Source organism: Mastigoproctus giganteus, chromosome 6 (genome assembly GCF_048544385.1).
Source record: "Mastigoproctus giganteus isolate SK-2022 chromosome 6, ASM4854438v1, whole genome shotgun sequence".
NCBI classification, from domain to species: Eukaryota; Metazoa; Arthropoda; class Arachnida; order Uropygi; family Thelyphonidae; genus Mastigoproctus; species Mastigoproctus giganteus.
The window spans coordinates 59,932,910-59,958,508 of NC_143580.1; the positions used below are offsets into that span (position 1 = coordinate 59,932,910).

The window sequence follows — 25,599 nt, forward strand, 5'->3', positions numbered from 1 at the left end:
CTCTCCTCACTTCACGTTCAGCACCAGTACTAGAGATGTAGTCTAGAATTGCATATATTCTGTTTATGTTCTTTTCTGTATTATGCAAGAGAAATTCTAGGTCATTTGATAACTTCTCTGCATTGCATTCATATATAATGTCACCACTTCTCATCAAAAATCTGTTGGTCTACAAAAATGCAGTGCTTACTTTTAGCAGTTATGAATTATGCAGGATAAACATGAATTATGCAGGTGAAAGGTTATATCGAGTGAGAGAGAAGAGGGAATGAATGAGAAAGAGCTAATGAATGAGAAGAGTGCACTTACTGCCCTGAATGTTTGCAAACAATTAGACCTTTCCTTTAGCATGAAAAGAGAATTGAAAGAATTAAAATTCTGGCTAAAAGTTATTTGACCTAGATCAGTGGTGGTTCCCAGCCTTTTTTTTCTCTTGTGAACTCCTTTCAGCACAAAATTTATATCATGATCAACCTAGGCAAATTAATATTCTCTAAAGTGGTTTTAGATTTAAGTTATAAGTTGTTTATAAGATTTATTTGTAAATCCTTAAAATAATTATGGTTTCTTTCTGAAAAATTGCCTGTTTCATTGCTAAAATTTAGAACATTGATAAATAACAATAAAATAACTATTATTAATACCTAACAATTGGTCTTTTTTTCTTTCTTTTTTTTTTAAGAATTAAAAATAAATATATTATGGGAAAAAAAAATCTTTATTTTGCAAATTTATAATATTACATATAAATTGTAACCTATATATAATGAAAAAAGTTACAGTAATTGTGAAGAATGTATAATATGATGTTAATAGTTAAAAACCAAATAAATAATAAACTTAATGATGCTTCTGGGCTTGTTTAATTAAACAAAGTGTAGCAATAAATGAGGTGCTTCCGTAGCCAGGTGGGAAGGAGCAGCAGCAGTGTGTAGCACACGCTTCTTGATTAGACCGGGGTTCGAGCCCGTCACCACCAAATACGGAGGCTGTGGAAAGGTCAGGGAATGACCACCGCATATCCCAGAGCAACATGGTCTCAGATGCTAATGCTCCTAAAAAAAAAAAAAAAAAACCTAGCAATATATGGTTCGACAGAAGATAACAAAGTCATAAATCTGGTTCTGCATCAAGTTTGTTGCAGTATTTAGATTTTAAAGAGGTATGAGTTGAATATGCTCTTTCTCACATATGTGTAGTGATAAATGGCAAGAGGATTTTTACAAGTTTTGTCACTAGATGATGGATATTCATTTTTTAATCCAAGCCAAAAATTGGTATGATTTTCTTTTTTGTCCATAGTAAGCCATCAGACAATGATGGGTACTAATCAGGTGGATTACAAATCCAATTTGATTTATTATAAATTTGAGGAAAATATTCCCTAAAAGTCACATCTAAAAATTGAGATGATTACAGTATTGATATATTTCTTGACAAATTTGATTCAAAGTTAGTCTTGTCTCAGTTGTGTTGTTCCAAAATTTTAATTTCTTAATCATACTTTCAACCTTGTCTTCAACATTGAAATGATAGTATTTGAACCTTGTAATGATAAATTAGGTGCATTTATTTTTGAAAAGATATCTGCTAAATATGTTAATCTTTGTAGCCATGTGTTATCCATTGTACACCCACTAAGGTGAAAAGGATGATCAGTGAAGAAAACTATTAACTCTTGTCTCTGCGTAGATAAATGCCTAGTAAATAGTTAGGAGTTAGCTGGTCTTGATTTTATAAAATTAACTATTTTGACGGCATCGTCTAAGAAACTTTTCAGTTGTTTTGGCATTCATCTTGATGCCAAAGCTTGCCTATGTATGCTGCAATGTGTCCATAATATATTTGCATTAATATTTTTTATGCAAGTAACTAAGCTTACAAATTTTCCTATCGATTTTGCTCCATCTGTGCAAATCCCACAATAAAAGGACCAATTTATTTGTTTTACCTTCAAAATACAAATTAATTATATTAAAAATATCTTCACCAGTTGTACGTTCTGCTAAAGGGTGACAAAATAGCATATTTTCCTCCACTTTACCATCATTCAGATATCTTATAAATGCAATTAAAATTACTAGATTACAAACATCAGTGGTCTCATCTTAACTACAAAGCATAAATTGCACTTTTTTTGAGCTCTTTCTACACTAACTGATTCACCATCATCAGACATACCGTGTATTCGGTGAGACATTGTGTTATTAGAAACGAGTATCATCTCCAACTTCTTAACTGAATTGTCTCCAAGTATACACTTGACAATTGCTTTTACACATGGCAAAATCATTCTTTTGCAATAGTATGAGCCTTTGCAATTTGGTAACTTGCTAAATCTGAATCTTCATTCACTTTTTTGCTTTCTTGATTATTGATAGAAATATATGAATCATATTTTCTAATTCTTGTGATTTTTGTAGGCTTATCAACATAATTTTCATGTTTTGATTGTAAATGTCAAGACAGAAGAGAAGGTTTCAAGCTTCTATTTGAGACCATGTCCTCACAAATGACATATTGCTGGGCATGGATACTCATCATCTCTAAGAAATGAAACACTGAATTTAATGTAATCTTCATTATATTTCTTCTTTTTAATGTTCATCTTTATACAGATATCTTGAACATTTTTATGCACATTTGAGAATTTTGATAGTGAATGCATTTTACTAATTCCTTGGTCACCTTGAGTTCAATTTGCAGGAAGATTTTGTTGCTTCTCATTAACATGTTTTCCAACATCGTTGGTCTAGCTGGCTAATTGGTCATCTGGATTCACACAGAATAAACATTTTCAACTAATTTTTTTTTATAAAGAACATTTTTATAAAAATTCTGGGATGAAATGCCTAAAAATTTCCAAACCACCAAATGGGGACCACTGACCTAGATGAACATAATGATGTTATCTCGGGAATGAAAGGGTGGGGACCATCTGAATTTCATAAATGGGAAGAAAGCATGCCTTATTCTATTGAGATGGTTCTTCCAAAACGTTGATTGCATGTATGCAATCAACGTTTTGGAAGAACCATCTCAATAACTAAGATGTGTGACTAAGGATTTCCTTATGTAGTTTTTGATGAGGTTGCCAGTGGAAAGCTAATTGGCAGAAGAGATTTGCAGAAGCAGAAACTGGTTGAAATTTCTAAGACAAAAGAAAACCGTTCTCCAGTTGAAGTGGTGGTGAATGTAGAATTAGGTCAAGTCGTTAAAATTGTAGTTCCAACTTTCACGTTGGAAAGCACACTGCTTTTAAAAATGTTAATCTAAATACAGTCCATGTTGATTTTCCTTTGTTTCTATTAATATTGTTGACAATTTTCAGCAACAAAACTTTTTTTTTTTGAATAAGAATATTTCAATCGGCTATTAAAGCCTGTTATGTACTATACTGCAATTATCCAAAAAAAAAAAAAAAAAAATTTATTCAAGATAATTTTTATCACCAATCTACCCATAGAAATAATTATACTCATAAAAATACATTTGCTGGAGGGCCTATTGAAACAGAAGTGCTTAGAGCCATGTAAAGAGTGTATCCATTTTATAGGCACCACCATGGGATATACATCAGTTCCCATTTCCATGATGTCCCTTCATCACAGCTGAGTGACTTTCCACTGACAATCTCACATTAATACAAGGAGCCCCCAAGTTATGTGTCCTATGTGAAATGTCCATTGCTCATATGCAGAAGGACATTATTGTGATACAACACATTCAACATCAGTTGAATCAATTCCATTCATATGTGCAACCGCATTATAGCCATAACAGCTTATGCACCATCAAACTACCGCCATATGTGCAACCAGCATTCTGGAAGAACCTTTGATCGGAATAGAAAAGAAAGTGTTTTCCTTCTATTTAAAAGAATCTTACTGCTCTTCATCCCAATCCTGAAACATCATCATCACTTGTGGTCCAAGTTCACTGAGCTACAACCAGAAACTTTTACCCTACAGAGCATAATACAAGTAACTTGGTTTCCAGTCAGCATACCCTCTACCAGAGTGCACATCTACACATGCTCAAAAGAGCATACTAAAAATTGACAGTTATGGTTCTTTCTTCAGTGCTAAAATCACAATGTAAGGAATATGTTGTTCATGATACATTTTGTCCAAACTTTTGCTGCTATATTTTATGTTATAGTATGTAATGCAGCTATTACTCCCTGAATTTGCTTTTCATGCTAGTGAGGAGAGCATAAAAAGAAATTCTGAAGTGTCTAGTTACTTACAGATATTCAAGACTGTAAGTGCTTCATTTTTTTATTTACTACATAAGAGGTCACAGAAGTAAATAACTCTACTTCCAAATGGAGCAAAGTTTTTCACCTATCTGCTTCCAAATACTTTACCTTAAAATCTTTTATATAATAAAGTTATTGATGGATAATTTAAAACACAGGAATCAAATTTGAAGAAATTTTCACTGCATTAAATAGGAATTTGGAATTTAATATAAATTAACTAGTATTGTGATTCACCTCCTCATCAATAATAAATAAATAAACTAATAAAATAGTTGCTTACATACCTACTGGCCTACAAATGACAAAGAGAATGGAACCTCTAAGTTTGTTTAAATTGGCTACAAGTTTCCAGTCAGCCCATTCCTGAAACATCACCATGTGCTGTGGCTTCTATCAAGAAGTATAAAATTCTTCAAAGATATTTTGTTTTTCACTTTTAGTTTTACAAACATGTTTTATAAACTTAATATCTTAATATTATTCAAGGTTTGATAATATTTTCCTTTCCCTTTCAGATTAGAGGAGGAGCTAAATAAAGAACCAGAGCACATAATATGTGAGCCACATGTGTATTCACTGTATGATCTGGTACAGGCAAGTCTAAAATTCAGTCAGATTTCATGGCTATTAAAATATAGTTCCCATTTACTAATGTTAACCTTTGCGTTACTTGTAATAGTAAAATTTAAAACTGTTACATGTTGTTATTGTTTTTTGGTTTTTTTGGAGCATTAGCAACTAAGGCCATATTGCTCCAGGATATGTGGTGGCCATTCCCTGACCTTTCCACATTTGATGCAAGAAAGCAAGCTTATGCAGCATCAGCCAAAAAAATAAATAAATAAATAAATAAAAAATAACCACTTCCACTTCACCCCTCTGTTCGTTCGAAATACCTGTCCAGCTGAGCCTTAAACTTATTTAGGCTATCAACTTCCACGACAAGGGATGGAAGTCTGTTCCACCAACCAACCACCCGCTAGCTAAAGGCAAATTTCCGCACGTCTATCCTCCATCTGTCTTTCCTCAATTTGAATTTATGCCCTCTCAGGTGATTATTCTGAGCAAGAGGAAGAATCCCATCAGCATTGAGCATGCTCAAACCATTCAAGGCTTTATATACCTCTATCAGATCACCTCGCTGGTGCCTAGTGTACAGACACTGTAATTTGCAAAACTTAAGCCTTTCTTCGTAAGAGCACCCCTTTGTTCCATTCACTAATCTTGTTGCCCTTCTCTGTACTCGTTCCAGCAGCTCTACATCCTTCTTGAAATGAGGCCTCCAGGCCTGTGGCTGACCATTGCCTTATACAAGGGAATAATCACCTCCTTATCCCTGCTAGAAAAATTCCTATATATCATTGACAATTCACCATGAGCTACTCTTGCAGCCCGTCTTCACAGCTCAGAGAACTTCATATCTGCCTGCACAACCACCCCCAGGTCCCTTTCATTTTCTACCACTGTCAGTGTAGTACCACAGAGTTGATACGTTGCTCTGGGGTTGCTGTTTCCCATATGTAGTACTTTACCTTTGTCAATGTTAAACTTCATTTGCCACCTCTCAGCCCATCTGCTCAACCTTTCCAGATCCTGTTACAGCAGCATAATGTCAGTAGTGTCCTTGACAACCCTGCCAACCTTCGTCTCGTCTGCAAACTTGGACATTAAGCTTGATATACCATCATCAATATCATTTATAAATACAGAAAACAATAATGGACCCAATACTAAACCCAGAGGGACTCCACTAATAACATTAGTCCACGATGAGCAATGTCCATTGATTACCACTGTCTTCTCCCCCTCAACCACCCCTTTATCCATAGCAGCAATTTGCCTCCAATGCCACACTGCTCCAATTTGTGCAGCAGTCTTCCATGCACAACAGTAACAAAAGCCTTTTTAAGATCCAAGTATATAATATCAAAGTTATTCCCTGCATCCAGTTCTTTTGTGACTGCATCATAGTATCCAGTCAAATTGGTCAGGCAAGACCTTCCCTTAACAAAACCATGCTGTGTCCGAGCTATAACTGAAGTCTTGTCTAGATGATCCTGCAGTGCTTCTTTAACCAGTACCTCCATTAATTTTCCGGGAACAGAAGTTAAACTCAGAGGTCTATAATTACTTGTGTCAGCCTTTGATCCTCCTTTGTGAATTGAGGTCACATTTGCACATCTCCAGCCCATGGGTACCTTCCCTGAGTCCAAGGAAGCTCTCATAATTATGGCTAACAGTTTGCTTACTTCCTTTTCTGCCTCCTTTAATATAACTGGATAGATCCCATCCACCCCAGGTGCCTTTCTTGTGTTTATCTCCAACAATTTCTCCTCCACTTTACTCTCAGTTATTACAAGATTCTCTAGCTTACTGTCAGAGTTGAATACACCTCTGGCATTCCCCTCGATGAATAACTCCTCATGTGTGAATGTCGATGCAAAATATTCATTTAGTTTGTTAGCTACCTGAGTAGGATCATCAACAGTTGACTCATCGATATCAAGTGGACCAATCTGATTCATCCCCTTCCTTCTAGAGTTTAGATAAGTAAAGAACTTTTTGCTGTTTTCCTTTGCATTCCTTGCCAAAGATTTTTCGTAATCTGCCTTTGCCTGCCTAACTTCCTTTGTAACTTGGTTACAGATCAACTTGTATCTATCATAGGCTTCTGTGTCACGTGTTAATTTGTATGTATCCCATGCATTTTTCTTCTCTGCCATATACCTCATTAGTTCATCTGACATCCATTTAGGCCTAAACCTTGAACAATATTTTTGTTAGTTGGTATGTAAAGCCTAGTAGCTTTCAAGATAAGTTCTTTGAATGCTTCCCATTTTGAATTTGCTGTTGGTAACATCATCAGTTGATCCCACTGTATAGAATTTAAATACTGTCTCAGTCCATCGTAGTCGCCTTTACGAAAGCAATAACCCTTCCCTTTACCCCTAATGGTAGTTATCTCTTTGAGTAAATCCCACTTCAGCACACTGTGATCACTGCCACCTAGTGGTTCATTTTTCTGCAGATTCTTAATGCACGAAGAATCACTACTGATAATCAAATCAAAAGTATTACTCCCTCTAGTTGCCTCCCGAACATGCTGATGTAGAAAACAATCATCCAATAATTCCACAAAAGCCTTGCTAGTGTGTGTGAGTGACCAGCCCCCAAATTCCAGTCAATATCTGGGAAATTAAAATCCCCCATTATAAGACTCTGATTTACTGGCCCACTCTATTTCTCTGTACAGTTTCTTATTATACTCATCACGGTCATTAGGCATATAGCACTCCTACTCTCAATTTTGATCTCCCAATGCTTATGTCACACCAAACTGACTCGACACGGCACTGTCCAGCGATGTCGACTGGCTTCACTTCCTTGGATTTTATGTATTTCTTAACTAATAGCATAATCCCTCCTCCCTTCCTATCCTGTCTATCCTTTCTGTAGATTTTGTACTCTCCAAATTCCAGTTCTGCATTCCTTATATCTGTGTGACACCACGTCTCTGAAATCCCAACAATATCTGCCTTTGATGTTTTGAGCAATACCTCAAATTCATTAAATTTATTTACTAAACTCCTAGCATTGGTGTACACGCAAGTATGCATGCACCTGTTCCTATTCTTAGCTACCCTAACACAACCCATGTGTTTACTTGTACCCCAATGATTCCCAGCAGTCTCTGAAATATCCTGCATCTTATTTTCCAGGCTGCTGCTCATTCCAATAGAAGCAGTGCAACAATCACTTTCACCTCTGCCAGTGGCTACTGTTAATCTATTAGTCCTTGAATCCCCCCAATCTAGCAGTTTTTTGACCAACCTAACACTGCCTCAATAGCATCAGCAAACATTCTTGCACTCTTTCTATTTAATTGTATCCCATCCCTGTAGAAGCAGTCTCTCCTGTTAACAAGTACAGACCAGGCTGAAAAAAATTCTACCCCTTGAGCCTTGCACAATATTTCCAGTGCCGAATTGGTTGACAGGGCTCTCATCATATACTCCCTCCTATCGTGTCTGGGCAGAATTGCAGACACTTTCAAATTCAACCCTAATTCACGGCTTTTTTTCAACAGTGACCTGTACTTGTTAAGTAATTCCACCAGTCTCCTACTCTTAATATCATTAGTGCTAACATGTACAACTATATCACCTTTTGTGCCCTTAAAAGATGATATCCGCTCGACAACGTCATCAACCTTTGCCCCTGGCAGACATACCCTGGTCCTGTTCCACCTATCCTTTTTACAAAGCATGTTTCCCGTTTCCCTGACAATAGAGTCACCAACAACTACTAGTTCCTTTGGGACCAGCACATTCTGCCTTGGGAGCTGCCACTGTGTTGCATGATGACCAAGTGCAAGCTCTGGCATTGGTGTGGGCAGCTGAGAGCTTGATGGGCCCCTCACTTTTAATCCTTCAAGGGCATCCACCCTGTCCTTCAAGCTCTCATATAGGCCCATAACAACGCTGAGTTGTCGCCTGATTTCCTTACACTCCTTGCATCGCGCACACACAAAGACATCCCCCATGGCTGTATCAAATACACATCCTCCGTATTTGGGGTGACGGGCCCGAACCCCGGTCTAATCAAGAAGCATGTGCTATGCACTTCTGCTCCTTTCCACCTGGCTATGGAGGTGCCTACTGTTACATGTAATAATTAAAATAAATTTAAGTTAACTTTTGTAAATATGATATATACTTTAGTTAAATTGGCTCTGTTATTGGCTGCGTTATAAACTTCTGGCAGTATAAAGCTGTAGTCACCTGGAGCAACTCAACAATTAAGAAATATCAGAAATTAAGGTCAAGAAATTTAAAAAATAATAATAAATAAATAAAATAACCAAATAACCCCTGCAACTATAAAAATATCAGTTTTTTTTTTTTTTTAGATTGTTTAGTATAATGCCACCAGATATGAGTGCTGTGAAGCATTCATATCTGGTGGCATTATACTAAACACGAGACACCTATAAAATCAAGTTTTGTAAGTGGTCTCGTGGCTGCACAACTTATAATAAGAAGAGAATTTACAGTTTAAACTAATAATACAGTTAATATGTAAGTGGAAGATCAAAGCTCATGGAAGGTCTTCCACTGGATTGTGGAGCAGTGAATCAAATATAGTAGATGTAAATATGGAGGAAGATGCTTATATTTCAACATACAGTGTTAGAATTCTTCGAAAAACAGGGAAACTATTAGAATTTGGCAGAGGGGGTAGAGATGGCAAATAAGATGTTACATGCATCCAAGAACATAGATGGGAAAGTGGAAATTTATATACAGGTAACCCTCGTATAACACAGTAGTTTGGTTCCTGCAAAATCTCTTGTAATGTGAAATCGTGTAATACGGGGAACCAGTACAAAAAGAGGGTTACGTTCCAAAAGCTAACAAAAATACACCATTTTTGTTTTTATAATTTTGTTTTTTATAGTTCTATTGGAAACGTAATTTTTATGGTAGTAATATTTTAACTTTATTTTTAAAATAGTAGTAACTTAATAACTGAACAAACGTCTTACCTTACAAACTGTGATACTTATATGTGAGATAATGTACGTTCATTTAATTTTCTTCATCGCTGCTATGCACAATCTCTTCTGCAGCATCTAGATTTCTTGTACCTTCTACTCTCTTTAAAAGTCATGAACTGCACTCTTCGAAGACACAATTTTTTATGGTCTCAAACAAGCACACAAGTTCAATAGCACAGAACCAAACCCAGGGATCTCCCAACAAAATACAGTGGACCCCTGCTTTAAATAATACATGAAAACTGGAAGAATATTTTCCAGTTAGCAAAATAAAAATAAATTTACGCGTACTTACATAGTCTAATTAATACGTACTGTAATATGTACATACTAGTTGATATTTCTGTTCACTGACTCTTTTTTTTTTTTTTTGTTGTAAAAATGATAAGCAATTAATAACAAAGAACGTGGTATGCACAAATTGCAACAAACACAATACACACAAGTGACATACGGAGTAATGAATTGCTGAACATTTATTTATGTTTTTTATACGATTGATTATTTCATTGAAGGGGAAACACATTTCACCATAATAACGTGAAAACCCACCGAATTCCAGGTATCGGTACTATCACAAATGCAAGAAGATCGAGTATACTACCCGTTTATAATTGATTACACTGACAAAAAAGACCAATAAACTAGAAACTGCACATTGTTTTTATTGTTTTATGGTAGTGACCTCCAGAAACATGCTTTAGAAAAACACCATGAAGGTGATAACAACTAGTGAGTCAACAGCAGGGATTCACAAAAGCTGAAAAATGCCGTATTATGCCAGATTTCCCCTCAATTCTCAAACCGTGTTGTGCGAGGTTTGCTGCAATTTATCAATCGTGTTAGAGCAAAACCGTTTTATGCTAGATTTACCGCAACAAACCGTGTTACAGGGGTTACCTGTACTGTTTCTACCAACAAAGTTGTACAGGCAGTGTAATTTTCTTGCTAAAGACTTTTTTTTAAGAATCAAAGATCTAAAACTATAGAAAATAAGTAAGAGAATTTTGTTGGTAAACATTTGATGCAAATCTTTGAATTACTAGATATCTACACATGCACCTACAGAATTGGCAAATGAATAATAAAGAGAAATATTATGAAGAACTTTCTTCATAATGTTTAAATATGAAGTAAAGATATTGCTAATGTTACAAAAAATATAGTAAGACATGCAACATAAATTACTGGTATAAATGAGTAATACCTTAAAAATCTGTGTAACTGCTAATCTATATTGATAGAGCAGTGACAACCTCTGAACAGTCTATTTAGCATTTGTACACAAACAAAATTTCTTCATCCAATAGATATTTCTTCATCCAAAATCATTTCCCATTGATTTTGCCCAATAAAGAACAGTCATGCGTACAACACTCTAGTACTTTATTCAGATAATTGTGTGGTTAGTGTAAATGTAAGAAATCAAGCAAGAAAAAATTTTTTGATAACAAAACTCTCAGAAATAAACGAATATTACCATGTTTTAAATGAATTATGTAAGTGCATATCTTGTATTGTACAGATCTTGAAGATAAAAATAAATATTGATATGTCGAAGATACCTATCGGATTATGAAATCTGTTCATTTATGAGAGTTAGGCCAAAAATCACTCTTTAGTATTAGTTGAGGCATACAATGCAAGAAAGCAAGCTTATGCAGCATGAGCCAGAAAAAAAAAAAAAAAACCTCCCATTTCGCCCATCCATTCACTCAAAATGCTCGTCCAGCTCAGCCCCTAAATTTATTTAAGCTATCAACTTCCACAGCAGATGGAAGTCTGTTCTGGCAATCAACTACTTTCTGGCTAAAGGCAAATTTCTGCACATCTGTTTCTACAACTGTCTTTCCTCACTTTGAATCTATGCTCCCTCAGGTTCTTAATTTGAGCAAGAGGAAGAATCTCATCAGCATTGAGCTTGCTCAACCCATTCAAGGCCTTATACACATCAATCAGATCACCTCGCATGTGCCTAGTCTTCAGGTGTTGCAATTTGCAGAACTTAAGCCTTTCTTGGTAAGAGCACTCCTTTGTTCCTCACACCAATCTTGTTTCCCGTTCTTTGTACTCGTTCTAGCAGCTCTACATCCTTCCTAAAATGAGGCCTACCTGTGCACAGTACTCAAGGTATGGCCTGACCATTGCCTTGTACAATGGGATAATCACCTCCTTGTCCCTGCTAGCAAAATTCTTATATATCATTGACAAGACTCCATGACCTGCTCTGGCAGCCCATCTGCACTGCTCAGCAAACTTCATATCTGACTGCACAATTACCCTCAGGTCTTTTTCACTCTCCACTTCCCTGAGTGTAGTACCACACGGTTGGTACATTTCTCATGGGTTACTGCTACCCATGTGCAGTACTTTGCATTTGTCAATGTTAAACTTCAGTTGCCACTTCTTTGCCCATTTGCCCAACTTATCTAGATCCAGTTGCAGTAGCATACTGCCTTTACTGTCATTAACAACCCTGCCTACCTTTGTATCATCTGCAAACTTGGACATTAAGCTCTTGAGGGGGGGGGGGGGGGAAGAGAAAAGTTGTCCAACGATATTTTGAAGGAATGTAGGTTATTTCCAGAATCTACTTGGTGTAAATATCCTCTAACAGATAAATCAACAGATAGGTTTATCTGTTTCAAATAGTATGTTCCTATAAATTGGGAAATTTTCACAGAATTAAGAGTATAAAACTGCATTGTATACCATAAAATAGGAAAGTCTCCAGGTATTGATAGTATTACAAGAGCTCTTAAAAATATATGCCAAGGTGGCACTGAAATACTTCTTAGGATAATGAATACAGCTTTTAATACTTATGAATTGACACTAAAGTTGGAAAGACTTAGCACGAACTATCCCAAAGAAAGGCAACCTTTTAAGTATGGAAAATTATAAAGGAATCACTTTATAAGATAGTAATTCTAAATAGAATTGAGTCATATATAATGCCATTTTAAGAACAAATCAGGCAGTATTTTTAAAAGGAAGTGTAATAGAAAACAAATATATTCTATAAGGACACTCACCGAGAGATACTTAAATAAAAAAAAATAAAAAAAAATTCACCATTGGTTTAAAATTTCAAGGATTTTAGGAAAGCCTTTGATTCTGTTAATAGACAGAAAATGTGTAAACTGATTAACACTTAACTGCCATAAGACCTGACAGTTGGGTCTCACTCTGTGCAGTTGAACATGTCTTGCAATTTACCTGCATATCACACACTGTTTGTCTGTTCAAGCTCTGTGAGACTGCAAACACTTCCTGTTGTACAGGGATCCTAGTTATCCAAGAATAATTGGTTCCAGAAAATTCCACTTAAAATGGGGATCAAATTTTCCTATTGTTTATTATGTATTTGTACATAGTAAAAAAAATGGATTGAAGAAACCGAAAAATGAGACAATTATTTTATTAGACATTTTTTATTATAATATGTTGAATAATGTAAGGTTAAGTAAAGTTTATTGAAGTTACACAATTTTTAAGTTTTACGAATAAAGAATGAATCCAGAGTAGTTTGATTTTTTTGCCATATTTTTCAGATAAAATTGTGTCATAGCATTTAGTTATGTCTTTAACTTTGCGCTTAACTTTTTTGCATAACTGTGAAGAGGGTCATTCTCACAAAAATATCAAGTGCTTGGTCAATTTTCTCAAGGGCTTTCTTTAATTTTTAAGTCCTCATAACTGCGGGGACTCCGATAATGAATACTCGGATACCAGGGATCTCTTGTACAATTTTATTGTACAGACATTTCAAGTAGTACCCTGGAAAACCCAGATTATGGGAAGCTGCAAGGTAAAATCATATTTGGTAAAATTTAATAGGTAATTAGGTTGCCCTGTTTGAACACTCATTTTATATTTCCTTCATTATAATCTACAGGAAGAACCACATGACAGTTTGGAAAGTACTGTAATACAAATATTACAATGCATATTTCAAACTGATAAGTAAAAAGGAATTGGGATAATACATTTTTTTTTTTTTTTTTTTTTTAATAAAAATCTATCTTTATTAAATATTTTTATAAATTAAAAAAAACTGGCTTACAACTCTTACTGGTTGTTTGTATCATACAGACAATTTCAACTGTGGTGGTCAGAGGAGCTTGTTATTTGTTATTTTGGTTTTTAGGAGCATTAGCAACTAGGGCCATATTGCTCCGGGGATGTGCGGTGCTCATTCCCTGATCTTTCTGCATCCTCCGTATTTGGTGGTCACGGACTCGAACCCCGGTCTAATCAAGAAGCGTGTGCTACGAACTGCTGCTCCTGCCCACTTGGCTACGGAGGTGCTGGTCAGAGGAGCTGGAATATTATCTCACACTGAAATTAAACCTTGAACCTACACTTCATAAGTAAATATAATTACTATTTATGTTACACCATGAAAACTCATATGAACAGGAGAAATAAAATGGCATAAATATAAATGCGCAGTACAAGACATGCATTAAGAAACACAGTATGTATCACATGGTCACGAGTGACATTATTTTTTCCAGTTGGGCTTCACAAACTACGGAGCAGATCTCAAACAAAAAAGCAATGGGGGGGGGGTGATTTTTTGGTTTTCCACATGAATAGTTACATACACTGGGTAGGCATCATAACAAAAAAAAAGTTAGTGGCCCTACATATTTTTTTCCCTTTACCATTATGGCAATTAACATCTTGATTATTATGAAATTCTAATTAAAATACTACATTGATATACCACATAATGAGTATAAAGATAGTTACAATAAAAGAAGAAATTAGTAAACCTTTTTAGGAAACATGCTGTCACCATATTTATTTCTGATCTGCTTTGATTACATATTTAGATCTTTTTATAACAGTAACATTGACATTGTGACTGATGGATTGCCAAATGGAATGACTAGGTTTATCAGTGATGTGAATTGATAGATGGATTCAAATACAGAAAATTTTCAGAATCACCTCGGCCAATTAGAAACTTGTGCTAAGTCTTTCATTTACTATTAATAAATGAAAGAAAGTCTAAAAGACAAAATCTGAAGTACTGGCATTACCTCAAACCTCTACGGTGTATAGCCACAAACTTCTAGTGGTGGTAGAGAATTTCCAATATCTTGGACCATTAATTCAAGATAGTTTCATAGACATCTTAAAGGAAGCAACGGGTCTACAAGAGACTAAAATAAGACTTTATCATGCTAATAGAGTCTCTCCACTCTGTCTCATAGACATACTGTTTCTGCTGCATGCCTTTTCTACAAATACTTCTATGGGTATTGTTTTTCTGAATTGGCTTCTATAATTCCAGCTCTCTCTTTCAAAACAGTCCAAAAACACATGCCGCCACCAGCCAACATCCATTTACTGTCCAATTTCTAACTCACAGAACCAACTTTTCGTCTTCCTTGTTTATTCATTCAACTGCTGTTTTCTGGAACAATCTTCCTTCATATGTATTTCCTGAAAATTACAGTCTTCGGAAGTCCAAGTCTAATGTCAACAAATCTTCTTTCATCTTCTCAACCTCCAACCCATGCACAGTACTAAGTACTATAGGTTCTAATACCTCTCATGTAAGTGCCTCCGTGGGCAGGAGCAGCAGTGCGTAGCACACGCTTCTTGATTAGACCAGGGTTTGAGCCTATGACTATTACGTAATAAAATATTGCTAATGCTTTTGCTTCTATCGTAAGCAAACTTGTTTTTTGTTTGATTTTCTATCCAAACAGATGACAGCCGTTCCATCTCTTCTAATTCTTTGTGTCTTAATCTAATGGATTTTAATTACACTTTGAGTTGTTCCTGCTATGAAAGTTGTTTTTATCTTCTCTGCATTCTTCGTAATTCTCTGCCTGTAGCACGTGCAATATCAAATGGTCTTTCATTTCGCTCAAAGCGTTTCACAATTTCATATATTTTCTCTGTTGACAGAGGCGGACTGGCCATAAGCCTTACTGGAGAAACCCCGGTGGGCGAGGCCTGTGTGATTTTGGCCATAAACGCTAGTATGAGGCCACTACAAATTTTCCCGGGTAAGAATTTTTGACCCAGTCTGCCTCTGTTTATCGATATTGCTTTTCTTTTTCTCTCTAAATCTGTAGTTTCTTCACCGGGATGCTTCCTTTTCACACCTTTTAGTATTTTACTCATTATTTAGGAAATAAAGCACAATTACAAAAATGAGGAGGCATGCTTGATACACATAAACAAAGCTGCACGCGTGTAGTAACTGAATAAACAACACCGTAAAGGCAGAGACACACTATGAACACCTCACTTGCTCACATTTTACTAAAGCACATTTCTGGGGGTTACTACCATAAAACAATTTCCAGCTGCGTTCCTGCTAGTGGAATCTGTTATAAACTTGTAGTAAACTCGATCTAATTGCATTTGCGATAATACCAATAGCTGAAATTGTGTGGGTTTTTACGTTATTATGGCGAAATGTGTTTCCCCTTCGCTGATATAAAAAACATAAATACATTTTCAGAATGTTCTCTTCATTCCTATCGTGTTGCATTCAGTTGGGCTGATTCTGCATTTGACTGCCATTTCTTGTAAACACAAAGGCGAATCGTGCATAAGCGAATTTGGTTCGTGTTATATACGATATCGTTCCCCTATTTATAAATCGTGTATGATCGAATTTGTGTAGTGTAAAAACACATGTTATACGAGGACTGACTGTATTTGAATATTTTATTCAGCAAAATTATGGCATATTTACCCCTGACACCATGGAAAAGTTTTCTGGACAGAATAAATAAATAGAAATTGAATGCATGCCTATATCTTTGCTGCACTTGCACAAGGCAGGCATGGTGGTCTCTGACACTTAATGTATATAGAACACACTTAATTGTAATACAGGCAACTCTCAGTTTATGAACATTTGCTATAACGAACGTCACAATTCATTAAAAATTTCTTAAAGTCGCCAGTAGATAGAGTTCCTTCTAAAACGAAATACCAAACGTATAGTAAACATAATTGTAAGATTTAAATAAATAAACTTTTTAAGAAAATTATTTATTGCAATAATTATCAGAAAATTATTGTATGATAATTATACTGAACTATTCTTGGTTAATAAAACTAATCTATCCAGTAAAAAAAAAACGCCACATAGAATGTACATGCCACGCCACATATAATGTTTTCTCGTGGGAAAGAAATCAGTGATTCCCGCTTTTATAATATAATAGGATCATTACTTGCTTTTCCTAGGTTTTGATCTTCTTGTTTATACTCTGGCACAACCACCAAGTCAGTGGAGTTTACAATAAATCAGTCAGTACAAATGTTAATCATATTTAGTAGTCACTGGCTTGAACCCTGGTCCACTCAAAGAGCATGTGCTACTGCACTCGCGCTCTTGACCACTTGGCTCCATCAGGCTAGACGGCCAACCACTGGTTCACTTTGGGTCCGAGAAAGGGAAGCTTCCCCATAACTTTCTCTTCCAGTTGCAAAGATACCTGAAATGGATAATAGCAGCACTGCGAACACACAGCAAAAACTTGTCACTTATGTGGAAAATATTAAAATCTGATGAAAATATTGACGAGTAAAAGTTAAACACATATGTATGTACAGTACATATATCATGTTAATACAGGTCGACCATCACTAATCTGGTTCCACCGCTAATTCGGACATAATTTCTGCGAACATAATTTCAAATTTCCTGGGTCAATGCACCGACCTGCCGCTACTGTTTTGGTGGCAGCATCAGCTGTTGGCGCGAACTGGTAAAAAAATGGCAAGCCATTCCCACTTGTTTTTCTGCATTTATTATTATAACCTGCTCACATTTAGCCCCAGCCATGGTTCCAATGAATAAAGGAAGTGCCTCTTGTGGCATAAAGTGCAAACACCGTATATTGTCCATAACAGATATAGTTATCTGTTATGGACAATGTATGACCGAACTTCTATAAAAACTCGACAGCAGTGTGTCTGAGAAGTTTAACTCTGCTTAATTGTAAATTCCAGCAATTTCTCTCAGTTCCTGTTATCTTAGTAATTTTCTTTTAGCCATTCCTTTTTAGATTTTTTTTTTTTTTTTTTTTTTTACAACACACTTATACAAACTTGTGGAAAAACACAACACAATATGATGGATAATATAGCATGCTAACGAACTTGTTTTCACCAAATCTCTAACAATACTGACAAACTTATTGCGATTTTTGAGAGTTTATTTTATCGTAATTAGTTTTATTGCAGTGCTCGCAATAAACTAATCACAAACGACCCTCATACGTATGCCGTAATAAGCGTCACACGTATGTGGCCAACACGGCTTCTCAAGAAATAAAGTAACCAACATATGTGGCCACGTTGGCCGTAGCACACTCTTCTTGATTAGACCGGGGTTCGAGCCCGTCACCACCAAATACGGAGGTTGCGGAAAGGTTAGGGAATGACCACCGCATATCCCCGGAGCAATATGGCCTTAGTTGCTAATGCTCCTAAAAACTAAATAATAATAATAAATAATATTCTTTTCTTATTTTATTTTACATTACGGATCGTATACAATAAACCATAACACATAAATACATTGTAATAAAACATATTGTATAGACCATTCAATGTTAGTACATGGTTTTAATGCTTTAAAATGGCTGCTAATGTATATGATACGTATCGTAAAAGCTCGTGAATGCAAGATACATATAACAAACAAAACATAATGAACCTCTTGGAACGGAACTTGTTCATAAACTGAGAGTTGCCTGTATAATTTACACATATTGAGATATACAGTATATGTGAAAAATATTAATTTTGCATAAAAATTATTTATATATATATATATGTGTATTACATGGAATTTTTGTTTGATTAACTGTAGGTGAAGAATGGAGATATTTTGCAACATTTACATCACTTAGTAGTATGTTGTGTCGACCATGTGTTAAGTTGTATCTTATGTAAAGCTAAGGGCTTTATTTGTGAAATTTGTAATGATGGCAAAGATATCATTTTCCCTTTCCAACTAGCAAAAGTGGTCAGGTGTCAGGGTAAGTGCATTGAGACTTACCTTAGTAATTTACAAATATTGGCTTAACTTTCAACACACATACCTATTCTATACTTGAACAGATGCCAGTTACTTAAGCATTCTAGATCATAAAATTCCTGATAACAAAGCTTTGTACTGTAAATTGATTTTCAGAAAACTTATTACCTTTCAAAAATTTGAACAGCGGTGACAATGAATGAACTGCATTTGGGTTAACAGACAAGAGAGACTCTTTCAGTAAACTGTGCAGCAAATGTTAAATGTTAAACAACAATTGCTCAGTTTGTAATCTACATTTTCACCCTAAAATGTGAAAATATTTATAGAGCTTACCCATAAATGGAGATGTGCCTTCAATCTACTTCCTTTGTTGTTATTTTTTTAAACAAAAACCACAGGCATGAGAGGTATTAAAACCTATAGTACTTAGTACTGTGCATGAGCTGAAGGTTGAGAAGATGAAAGAAGATACCTGTTGACATTAGACTTGAACTTCTGTTGAATGAAATTTTCAGGAAATATGTATGAAGGAGGTTGTTCCAGAAAACAGAAGTTGAAGGAATAAATGAGGTAGAAGAAAAGTTGGTTCTGTGAGTTTGAAGTTGGACAGTAAAAGGTGTTGACTAGTTACAGCACATGTTCGGGCTGGTTTCGAAGAGGAAGTAGGAATTATAGAAGCCAATTCAGAAGAACAGTGCCTTCGAAGTATCTATAGAAAAGGCATGCAGCAGAAAAAAGAATGAGAGAGAGAGAGAGAGAGAGAGAGAGAGAGAGAGAGAGAGAGATTTTGTTGCTCCTAGAGAGATCTAGGAGCCTGAGAGGTTTTGTGGGCCACATCCCAGATGTGGGAACAGTATTCAATGGTAGGACAGATTTGTACAAAATGAGCAGCTGTTTAGAAGAAAAGTAATGCTGAGAGCAAAAAAAAAGAAAATCCAGTTTTTTTAGGTTCAGAGGTAGCAATAATTGTGATGTGCTTATGCCAAGAGAGATTAGAAGTCAGGGTATTCCATAATATATGTGATCTTGTCTAAAAATCTGAGTGTCATCAATGATAAACAGAGGAGCAGAAGAAATATTTTTGTAAGATATAAGACAGGATTGAGTTTTAGGATTGAAATTAATGAAGTTATCTTTTCCCCACTGGAGATCAGCATTTAGGGAATTGATTCAAGAAGTTGAAACTGTTTCTGCAGGGCAAGGTTTCTCAAACTGGAATGTGAAATGCTGTGTGCTGTCATCAGCAAAACTGTGGATAGGAGTTCTGATCAATGGAAGAAGGTCATTAATATACAAGAGAAAAAGAGTGGAAGAAAGAACTGAACTTTGGAGAATGCCTGCATTAGTGGAGAAGTTAGAAGACAGAGCCATCTACCATCACCCGCAGGAACTGTCAGAAAGACTTGATACCCAGTTACAAAACACAGTTGGCAAACCATAAGATGGAAGCTTTTTTTTAGGAGCCTTTATGTCAGACATGATCAAAATCCTTTGAAATGTCATGTTTGATACTTGAGGTCAGAGACATTCTCTCAGTTGTCAATCTGGGAGTCTAAAATGGTGATAGAACTGATATTCAGGTGATATTCAAGTCAAGTGAACTAAATTTCAGTGAAGTCTGGTTGTTCTGTGACTCATCAACCGGTGCAATAGCACCAGTTGGTGGAGGTTTGCTTATTGGAGGGTTGAAGTGGTGGAATCCATGTTTAGTCTCCAGAGCAAAGCTCTGGCAACCCCCCCCCCCATATCTTCCATCATGCATATGAGTGATGTCTTTTAAGGTTATTGTGGCAGGATCTAATCTTTCTTATATGAGGGTGATTCAATAAAGAATCGCCCTGACCTAGCTGCAGAGGTGCTAGCCTGTTGATTCTTGGCACAGGTTTTAGTCCTTCTCTACATAGCCACTGTGCAGATTTACACATTTTTCCCATCGATGGATGAGGCTACAGATACCGTTTTTGTAGAAGTGATGAGGTTGGTCTTTGAACCATGACTCTGTTGCAGAAATGAGTGTCTCATCGGATGGGGCAGTATTTCATATCCACAAGTGGCCGTTTGTGTTGTAATTTCAGAAGTGTGAACTGGGGCATTGTTTTGAAGCATTCTCACACCTTTGGACAGCATGCCATGCCTACATGTTTTGATTTTCTCCCATAATTTTATGAGTAAGTTGGCATAATAGGCACCTGTAATTGTTCTACCTTTCGGCAGGTAATCAATCATTATTACACCTTTCTCATCCCAAAACACTGTCAGCAAGACTTTCCTACTGATGATTGGACCCATAACCCCTGACCCTTGCCTTCTTGGGGTGGGAAACCATGATGTCGCCATTCCATGGACTGCTTTTTACTTTCAGGGTCAAAATGGTATATCCAACTTTCATCCTGAGTGATTAGACAAGAGAAAATGTCTTCCTCATTTTTTTGGCACAGGGCTAACAACTCTTGTGATTTCTGTTGTCGATCAGCCTTCTGGAAACCAGTCAATAATTGGTGAATCCACCTTGCACTCAATTTCGGTAAATGGAGTTGGTCATGAAGGGCTGTTTCAACCCACATTTAATCTTCACCTCCTGGGACAATTCACGCACAGATATCTGGTGATCTTCCATGATTAACGACTCCACTTTTCTGATCATGCTGTCATCAATGGCTGATGGGGATGACCTGGAATGGGCTCAGATTCTACTGATGGCCGACCACACCTAAACTGTCTATGCCAGTGCTTCACAATGCCAAAAGGATAGGGCTTCATTCTTATATACAGCAGTCATCTCCACGTAGATTTCTTTAGGAGATTTCCCCTTCAAGAACAGATACCGGATTACAGCTCTGACTTCAACTTTGTCCATGATGCTACTTTGTCACACGTTCGGCTCTGTAAGAGAAAAGCAAATTAAGACACAGGGCTGAAATTTTACACCTTTAGTACAGAGATATGTATGATGCTACACACTAAATATCATGACTCTGTGATATGGGGAAGTAGGTGAGGGCGATACTTTATTGAACCACCCTTGTATTTCAAAGGAACAGCTCTAAAATGGTGTTCACTAGATAGTCCACCAGACCGAACCTGTTGGTAACTCTCTAGGAGACTTCCAGATCAGCTAGCATATAATCACGCTTCCTCTACCCTTCCAGATGGTGAATGGAGAGAGACAGAGTAGTGCATATATGCAGAGGGTATTGTCAAGGAGCTGGGTATATTCTTGCCGTGTGTATGCCATATCCAAAAACTTCATTACTTTATACAAGTCCTCCCTTCCCTTGCTTACTACCGAACACATCATAAATAGTAAACTAATAGAACGAATTTATCTGGGAAAAAATCTAAACCTCCCAAACACTTCATTTATTTCGCAAATATAGTTTCAGTTCCAATCTCAATGATGTCCATTTCCACTTAGTCTTTCAAACCCCACGTGCTTTTTCTGACAGAATCCCAATTATCTCAATCCTAACTGATTTCAACCACTGCTCATCTCAATTGTCCTAATTATTTATTGTATGATTCCTTTCGCTTCAGAGGTGGTAACTGTGCATATGTCCACTCTGATATTCCCTGTCAGAGACTTATTAATTTGGAATCTCCTCTTTTCAATCTCTACCTCATTCTGCCAAATTCATCTGTTGCCTCGGTCATTCTCCCAACTCGACTAATCACTTGGAACTCTGACTTCCTCTCCTTGAAACTTGACTTTTTCCAGTCCAACTTTCCTAACAGTGAGGTAATTTTCCTTGGTGATTTTAATGTTCGCAACTCCAGCTGGCTTCCGTTTTCCAGTCACACAGACTCAGTTGGTTGAGATGTTGAAGTTGTTGCAATTATTAATGACCTCGCACAGATTGTTCCTTTTCCTATCAGAATACCCACAGCCAATGCTCTTGATCTTTTTCTCACACACACACACACACACACACAACCCTTCTAAGTATATAGTCGAGGTGAGTGGTTCTCTAGACATCTCAGATTACAACTTGGTGATGGTCTCTTCTCGAATAGAGCCTTTCTCTCATGGCCATTCTCAACCTCATATTGTTTGACATTACAAGAATTTAAAATGAAATGATCTGCAAAATTTTCTTTTTGTCTTTTCCTTGGTCAGATTACCGTTTCAAATCTTCTGATGTTAACATTTATTCAGATTGTATCAGTAAAATTATCCTTGCAGGTATGAAATCCTTTATTCCACACTCCACCTTAAAATCATGCCCTTTATCTAAACATTGGTTTTCCAATAAATGTGCTAAAGCTTTTCAAGAGAAGAATGTTGCATATTGTAATTGACTTGTATCCAAATCTCCAGGTTTGTTTTCTGCCTACATTAAAGCTCGCAACAATTGTAAAGCAGTTATTAATCAGTCCAAACTAGATTTCAAACAGGCTTAAGAGTAGAAAACTATTGTTGTCCAAATGGTAGTCGAGCATTCTGGTCTCTTGCCAAAGCTGTTAGTTGCAACTTTTTCCCATCTCTATTCTCGTTTCATCCTCTGTCAAAACAGAATGAAATGAGATTGCCACCTCAGCTAAAGATAGGGCTGACCTGCTGGCATCCTACTTTTCTTCTAACTTGTGTATTGATGACCTTGGTAAACCACCTTCTACCATTCCCTGTACATTTCATTCAAAGCGTCCTGTGGTCTTCTGTCAAAAGGATGTCAGAAAAATTTTGAACAGCCTTGACCCCAAGAAAGTGCCAGGTCCTGATGGTATTTCTCCACTTGTTCCCAAAACCTGTGTTTCTGAGTTTACTCTTGTTCTGTGTTATCTTTTTACGCTTTCTTATTCCACCAGTGTTTTCCCTTCAGCTTGATATAGTATTGTGCGTTCGTGTCTAACAGCACCAGGGGTTTCCCTATCTCCTCGTTGCTTTCATTGTGGGTGTGACAGTTCACTGTAAAGGTCAGAGATTTAAAGGTATATGGATTTTGTAAGTGTAGTGTTTTGTATCGTTGTTCTTCTGGCCATTTAGCCACTAGACCCCTGCTGGGGCCCAATGTTGTCCACACTATGCCTCTTGGAGGCAGACCGGGTACCCAGAATTTTAAATTTTCACTCTGGCAAGTCCTGCCACCTAATTTTCTGAGATTTCAGTGGCTAGGACCTTAAAAATAATAATAATAAAATAAAATAAATAAAAAATGGGGGCAAAAAACACTGTAAAAGTAAGGCCGAAAGAGGTTTATATTAATGTGGTTAATTTTGGACGTTGTTGAATTTTGACGTCGTGTGGGGTGTATGCTGAGTTTTTAGGCAGAGTGGGGAGGGAAGACAGAAGTATGGGGACAATTGAGAAGGCGACCCCAAAAGTCAGTGGGGCAGGCCCCACCAGGAGAAGAAAGGGGGGAGGGGAGGAGACAGAATCCCGTATCCTCCCTCCCCGGCCTAGGGAAGGGGATTTATAAGGACCTAGGTTAGGCACCTAGTTCGAATCGCCAGATGGCACTTGATGGGGTTTGAGTGTGTCAGTTTCCTTATCTTCTGCTGTGCATCAATGGAACTTCTCTCTTAGTCGAGGTTCCAGTCAGTGATTCAAAGATGCATCGTGATTTGTGTGTGGTACTATACAGTTTTCAAGTTTGTGTTCGTGGAAGCGCCCTACATCGGGTGAACAATTCTTGAGCAAAGTGCGTGAAAGCAGTGTAGTCTTTGCCATTATCAAGGACGTGCTGTTCCCGGTCTTTTGGAAGATAGTGGATTTTGGTCTCTGTCTCGTGTCCCCCCACCCATCCCCATAAAACTTCCTACCTAACAAATGACATTTTTAGATTTTTGGATGTGCGCCATGCTGCATCTGTACTTTTGAGTTTTATCAGTGTGCAAGGATGTTTCCAAAGCCCTAAAAACTCCAAAAGAGTTTTACTACTCATTTCTTTTTGTCTCTATAGTGATAATTCAAAATCATTTTCTTCAGTGGATAAGTTTTTCATTTTCAAGCTTTTCTTTAGAATTGTGTTGCTAGTAGCCCCTGGACATCTTTTTGATTGACTTTTTCAATGCCAACCTCATTTTTCTAGCTGCTCAGTTTTATTCTTAATGGTATTAATATCATTAGATGTCATTCAAATCGTACATATACAAGGGGGGGTATCAAAATATTCGTACCCTTACCTAGAAATAATAGCAATAGAAAGGTGAAACTTCACAGGAGCTTTAATCCTTGATCATAGAAGTCTGCACTTCTTGCCTGAAACCAAGATTCCATTTCATTGATGACTTCCGTGAGATGAATAAAATCGGCATCTTCGCAATGGTTTGACATGTCATTGGTCTCCGGATCATACTGGTACACCAAGCATTTGTCACCAGCTGATCAAAAAAGTTCTCAACATCAGCATTACACAAATCCAACAGTTGGCAAGAACATTGCATTCGGCATTGCTTCTGCAAAAGCATCAGCAATCTTGGAACCCAACGTGCAGAGACCTTAGACAAGTGCAGATGGTCATGTAAAATGCCACAGGCAGACCCATAACTAATTCCCACTGCATTTGCGATAAAATGAATTGTCACACGTCTGTCACTCAGCACCAGCTGCTCAACCTTTTCAACCGTCTCGCTGTCTGTAGATGTTGATGGCCTTCGTTCTCTTGGCTCGTCAAAGACACTTGGACGACCGCACTGGAACTCCCATTTCCACTTTTTACAGTGTCATAGGATGGACAATTCTGCCCATACACAGCTTTCATTTCTTCATCAATTTCCTAAGCTTTCTTGCCCTGCAAATACAGGAACTTG

At 36.8% G+C, this 25,599-nt stretch overlaps 1 protein-coding gene across 1 annotated transcript in view; it reads left to right on the forward strand.

The window, feature by feature from the left end:
• Positions 1–25,599, forward strand: part of Rubicon (run domain Beclin-1-interacting and cysteine-rich domain-containing protein rubicon) — a 289,246-nt gene that overhangs the window by 258,461 nt on the left and 5,186 nt on the right. The window contains exons 18-19 of the mRNA XM_090376184.1: positions 4,780–4,858; positions 18,682–18,850. Of these exons, the coding sequence (XP_090232310.1) occupies positions 4,780–4,858; positions 18,682–18,850 (248 nt within the window). The remainder of the gene's footprint in view (positions 1–4,779; positions 4,859–18,681; positions 18,851–25,599) is intronic.